General features: G+C 39.3%; 1 protein-coding gene across 1 annotated transcript in view; it reads left to right on the top strand.

Moving 5' to 3' along the window:
- The window catches only part of slc30a9 (solute carrier family 30 member 9), a 14,869-nt gene that overhangs the window by 4,840 nt on the left and 3,555 nt on the right, over positions 1-6,474 (top strand). Inside the window, exons 8-16 of the mRNA XM_014019579.1 lie at positions 225-283; positions 712-779; positions 1,425-1,583; positions 4,542-4,677; positions 4,760-4,799; positions 4,879-4,950; positions 5,168-5,275; positions 5,357-5,522; positions 5,892-6,021. Coding sequence (XP_013875033.1) covers positions 225-283; positions 712-779; positions 1,425-1,583; positions 4,542-4,677; positions 4,760-4,799; positions 4,879-4,950; positions 5,168-5,275; positions 5,357-5,522; positions 5,892-6,021 — 938 coding nt within the window. The remainder of the gene's footprint in view (positions 1-224; positions 284-711; positions 780-1,424; positions 1,584-4,541; positions 4,678-4,759; positions 4,800-4,878; positions 4,951-5,167; positions 5,276-5,356; positions 5,523-5,891; positions 6,022-6,474) is intronic.

Here is a 6,474-nt window from a genome sequence, read left to right as displayed (position 1 = left end):
GCAGCAGCAACTACATGGGTAACGTCCTGATGCTTCTCAGTAATCCAGGTAGAAAAATCAAAAGGACCTATATTTTTTCTATTATTTTCTTTTCTTTTTGGTTTTTTATGTAACCTTCCAGATTTGTCTCCCAGCTGTCATTTTTGTTTGTTTTTGTGTTGTTTCTTGGATGTGAGCTTGGTAAGAAATTGTCCGATTTGGATCCTTTGTGTCCTGACTTGCAGATATTTTTCGGAATCAGCAGCTGTTGAAAGAGTACAAAGACTTTTGGGGGAACACTAAGGTGAGCGCACTTGCTGCTGTCTTTTCGATAACAYGAGTAACTTTCTGCATCATGTGAAGGAAAAGCTTCCCATCATCATCAGGCTGTGTTTTTGTGACCTTTGTCCCCTTTACAAGGGGTCACAGCAACTGTGTGACAATTACATTCATGCATCCCCCTCYCTGTACTGTACTGATGTTATTTTAGTGACAGTACTGTACATCACCTGTCTGGTATGTTGTGGTATATTCTGTATTCTGCTGGCTTGTTTTTGCCAGAATGTCCATCCAGCTGCTTGGGGAGAAAACATTGACAGTGAAAGCACTGTATGAAATGTCTTAATTCTGTGTAACTCTAAAATCATCATCTACTGAAATTATTCACAGGTTGTTTTTGTTTCCTGATAACGGACACCCTGTTGACTGTTAATTTATTTTTGTTTCATAAAGCCACGATCAGGCAAGAGGACAACATTTCTACAGGGTCCAGGGAAGGTGGTCATGGTGGCCATTTGCATGTGAGTTTTCCCACTCTTCCTGATCTGCCTTGTTTGTGAATTTTTGTTTATGAATTTGTTTCATAGTTATTAGATTTATTGATCTGCAGCACACACAGGAACTAAAAGTGTTTGGTCCCAGTCAGCTCACGACTCGGCGTGTTGTGGTGTTGGCAAACTGAACAGCTTCCTTTTTAAAAATGATCAAGCATTACCTGGGACCAGCAGACCTTACTTTTATAGTTTTAGGAAATGATCAAACTTTCCATTCAAAAAGGTTCAGTTTTTAAAGCAAACCTGCACCATAAAAGGAAAGTTGTTTGAAGACATAATAAATGGCCTGCTCTTTGTGAGAATCTCAAAMTAAATTTTCTTGAACTCAGTTTGACACCAGCTAAGAAATGCTCAAAAATAAATAGCAGATACTTGAAAGGAATGTAGTGGGTGGGTACTTCGTATCACATGGGCTTCAGTTGAAAATTAAATTAGGGTGATTGAGTTGGAGGACACATGGAGTCACATGAGCACACAAACTCACGGGACTCAAATTAAGCAATAATAATAATCAGTGAGAGTCTGTACGAATTTCCAAAAGTTGCAGCATTTCAGTAAATGGTACTTATGGCAGTTGTTTATTCATTTTGTTTGTGTTTTCTTTGTCTTCAGCAATGGGTTGAATTTCTTCTTCAAGCTTCTGGCTTGGGTCTACACTGGATCAGCCAGCATGTTCTCAGAAGCCATCCACTCTCTGGCTGACACCTGCAACCAGGCCTTGCTGGCGCTGGGAATCAGCCAGTCTGTCCGCAACCCGGACGCCATTCACCCGTAAGCCCCACGCCCCACGGCGCTGCTTTTAAGTCACCTGAGCACCGAAAACCAGAAGTAAAACATTGAAATTAAACCAGCTGTCACACAGGTTTTCAAACATTACACCAGCCGGTTTGGATGTTACCAGTCCATTAAATGGACGTTAGTAGCTGTTATCAGTCCCATAGAATGGCTTCAGACTGTCCCGACAGTGCCCCCTAGTGGGTTACCAGTGCCATATATGTTGGAATGCAACAATCTGCTACTGCCAGAGTCCGGTCTACTTTATCGTAGCCCATGTCATTTTCTATAAAATAAACCTTAGTGGCTTTATGTCTCATATTAACCAGCTGACAGTCTGAAGCCATTCTATGGGACTGATAACGGCTAATAATGTCCATTTAATGGATGATAACATCCGAAGCGGGTGCATTACACTCGATGTAGAATAATTATGACGAAATACAAAAATTTGGGACAGTTAGGATAACACAGAGTGAGTACGTGTATAAGTCTTTGGAGCTAAGTTTGAACCATAAAGTTTGGTCTAAATAAAAATAAAAAATTAATTTGAAAGGAAAGGAAAAAAATCTGAAACAGAGAAATAAAGATTTAAAATGTGTGGGGAGGTGGGGGTATTTAAAATGAAAACAAAAATTCAAAACTACTTGCCAGATTCCAGGGTTGTTTTCAGTTTCAGATTTTTTTTYCCCAGATCTGGCTTGATTTTGGTGCCAGGGGCGGGACCTCAGGTGACGGGGTGTGGAATCATGACAGACAGTGGGAACTTACAGTGGAAAAAAATAATATTGAATTTTTTGACATGTTTTTTTTCCCACTACATAAGCAGCTTATTTCAGTGAAGCATGCTATTGTATCGTATAATTAAAACCGTATGGCAGGCCATTGTATTATATAATCATAAAAAAATGCCAGGCCGTGGTCATAGAAACAAATGTATGACATGTACACTGTATAGCAGGTCATTGAATCATATAATCAAAAATATGTCAGGGTTGTTGTAGGCCTGGGCAATCAATCAAAAAATAACCAACGTTTATGACAATAACCGACGTCATTTTCAGTGTTTAAAAAAATGAGGAAAAGAGAAACMTGCTTGTTTTCTGTTGCGGCCTCGTTAAAGCTGCCCAGTCTGATACAGGTTTAAACAGACGCTGCTTTCAACAAATCAAATGAAGCTTAGCGTCCCCCCCCCCCCCCAGGAAAGAAAAAACCTACCATGTTCTTTTTGTAGTTTATCATAAATATCTACAAATTTCATTCTTCACAATATAGCTTGCTTATATTTAGAACCATACTGTGACTGAACTGCTCAATAAATGATCAAATATGAAGAATAAATCGTTGATTACACGAGCTCACTAAATAATATAGTGTTTTTTAAAGAAATAGTAATTTTAATAGAGAAATCAGTCTAACAAATAAAACAAATATTTAACTTATTTTTGTGCAGTACAAAATATTTGAGATATTTAGTATAGTTTTTTTTATATAAAATTGTAGTACGTACATATTGTGTTTGCACTGAAAAGTTATGGAGATGGTTAAATATTTGTACGACTATATCTGACTCAAGTCTTGCCAAAAATGTTTTTTGTTTTTATAAATATATTAAGAGACACTAAAATGACAAATATGAACTACAGAAAAGCTGTTCAAAAATCAAACTTTTCCTTACAAATCCCTTTTGTCCAAATGGTTCAGGTTAAAGTTTTTGTATAACGTTTCATTAGAGAACACTAAACTGTGTACTTTGACTAAAAACATGGACACAGTGTATAGTGTTATGACTATACTGTACCATGTACTTGTGTGTGGTGATGGGTGGTAAGAGTTATCGTGCATTCATCGTTATCGAGGTGAACTGGTCAATATATTGTGATATTGAATTTAGGCCATATTGCCCAGCCCTATGCTGTTGTATCATATTATCAATAAATACGGCAGGCCGTTGTATCATATAATTTAATGTATGGCATGTACATGTTATAGCAGACCATTGAATCATATAATCAAATATATATACGGCTGTTGTATCATATAATTATTAGTATGGAAGGCCATTATTTTATATAATTCAATCTGAATGGTAATAATATGCTTCACTGATATAAGCTGCTCTCAACACATGACACAAATCTCAGAGGAAGATATGAATTGACAAATTCAATATTTCCCGCAGTTCTGAATGGTAAAGCTCCATATAACTCCGTTAGTAGTATTATGCTGCGTTCACACCAAACGCGATTTCAGCTTCAAAATCGCAGCCAACGCTGAAGTTGGTCGCCTGTGCACTTTGAGGTCAGACGCAGGACAGCTCTTGAAGCGCTGCACGGCAAGAGCCTCCCCGCCCCTCCCTCCTCTGTCGGGCTCTGTTTAATGTCGGACGAGGAAGTGGCTCTGCTTTATTTACAGAGAGCCAGAGCGTGTCACGTTCATCAGATAATTAATTCATAATTAATTCACCAGATTATTCAAGAGTAGAGGCTCACAGCTCGCTTTCAGGACTATTTTTCCAGTCTGATGAGTCGCTGCCACGCATTGGTGAGGATATCTCCTGTCAGGACACCGACTGCAGGCACTCATTTCAGCTAAAGAGCTCCTCTCCATTTGTTTCAGGTTAGTGGACATCATTCAGTAAACTGTCCCGTTGGGAAATATGTCGCTACATCACACAGTGGAGTCTCTCTGATTGGTCGACGCGGCGCGTCGAGCTGCAAAAGTTCAGATTTTCTAACTTCAGCGATTTGCGCCCTCAGCGCGTCGAACGCTCAGATCGTTCAAATCGTTCAAATCGCGCTGCTCGAATCGCGCTTGAGGCGCCGCAGCACTTCCCGACGTTGTTTGAAGCGCGTCCACCATAGACTTTGTATGTAAACCTGCTGCTCCTGATGCTGAAATCGCGTTCGGTGTGAACGCACCATTAGTCTGAATGTTGCTTTTTGTTCTTTTCAGTTATGGCTTTTCCAACATGCGCTACATCGCCTCTCTTATCAGTGGAGTAGGGATTTTTATGATGGGAGCAGGCCTCTCTTGGTATCATGGTATTATGGGATTGTTGCATCCGGAGCCCATTGAGTCGTTATTATGGGTAAGTGTTTGCGTTGCTATTAGCTTGGTTTTTCAAAGTAATATTTTATAAAGTAACCAACGTGTAGATTTGAATCTTCCAGGCTTATTGTATTTTGGCGGGTTCTCTGGTGTCTGAAGGAGGTTGGTTCACAAAATGAACTTTTCCAGTTTCTGCAAATTTTGTTTATTTTGAATTAAAGCATTTTTTTGTCCTTCTCAGCCACCTTGCTAGTTGCCATTAATGAGATCAAGAAGAGCGCACGCCGGCAGGGGATATCGTTTTATGAGTATGGTACGTACTGAAGTCTGCCACCAGAATGTGATTCTGAACATGCGATGAAGTGTTTGTGATAAACTGCATGAACTCTTACTTGATAAGAAAAACTGAGCTGACTACTGTAAATGTGTGTTTCATCAACTTGACTCGCATGTGACACAGCAGTGTCAACGCCGCTGTTTTCAGTMTGAGTCACTTAAACTAACAGATTTGTTGTGTATTTCCTGTACAGTGATGCAGAGTCGAGACCCCAGCACGAACGTGGTCCTGCTGGAAGATGCCGCTGCTGTGTTTGGAGTCATTTTGGCTGCTGGCTGCATGGGGCTCACCTCACTCACAGGTAAAAAGATTTTTTTTTTAAATTATTCTCACAGGACAATCGTATCTCGTGTTMGTTTCGATGGTTGCACGTTGTTTTCAGGTAACCCGTACTACGACAGTCTGGGTTCTCTTGGCGTCGGCACGCTGCTGGGCACCGTCTCAGCCTTCCTCATCTACACCAACACGGARGCGCTGCTGGGACGCTCCATACAGGCCGAGCGTGTCCAGAAGCTCACAGAGATTCTGGAGAACGATCCAGCCGTCAGGTCAGCAAATTAATGGTTGAAAACACMGGTTTTATGATRTCAGGCTTTGAGTTTTCATACAAACAGAAATAAATCCATCAGATGCTTCCATATTTGTACAGAACAATCCAGTTTAATTCCTCATTTWCAGACTCTTCCTAACAATTTAATTACAACCTACCGGTAAATTTATTTGATTATAAGAGACRGAGATCAGCAAAATTACCTCCAGTGTTTGTTCTCAAGAAGCAAAATGTATTACCACAAATCATTTTTGCACCGTTTATCTTCTCGGTCACAGATTAAACTCTTTTTTTTTTCGCAAAAACATTGTATCAAGGTGACGTGTTGTGGAGATTTCCTTCAAATGTTTTATTTTTCTGTGAACAGAGCCATCCATGATGTGAAGGCCACAGATTTGGGGCTGAGTAAAGTTCGCTTCAAGGCTGAAGTTGACTTCGACGGCCGAGTGGTGACACGGTCGTATCTGGAAAAACAAGACATTGACCAAATCCTAAACGTAAGTCTTTACTCACATTTACATAAAAACAGTGTTAAAATATAGTGTTAAAAGTAACACCAGCCAGTGTTCAATATTAAACAATATTGGGTGTCACACTAACATTTCAATAGTGTTAAAATATAGTGTTAAAAGTAACACCAGCCAGTGTTCAATATTAAACAATATTGGGTGTCACACTAACATTTCAATAGTGTTAAAATATAGTGTTAAAAGTAACACCAGCCAGTGTTCAATATTAAACAATATTGGGTGTCACACTAACATTTCAATAGTGTTAAAATATAGTGTTAAAAGTAACACCAGCCAGTGTTCAATATTAAACAATATTGGGTGTCACACTAACATTTCAATAGTGTTAAAATATAGTGTTAAAAGTAACACCAGCCAGTGTTCAATATTAAACAATATTGGGTGTCACACTAACATTTCAATAGTGTTAAAATATAGTGT

Source organism: Austrofundulus limnaeus, unplaced genomic scaffold (assembly GCF_001266775.1).
Source record: "Austrofundulus limnaeus strain Quisiro unplaced genomic scaffold, Austrofundulus_limnaeus-1.0 Scaffold224, whole genome shotgun sequence".
Classification (NCBI taxonomy): Eukaryota; Metazoa; Chordata; class Actinopteri; order Cyprinodontiformes; family Rivulidae; genus Austrofundulus; species Austrofundulus limnaeus.
This window is presented reverse-complemented; position numbering and strand designations above follow the sequence as displayed.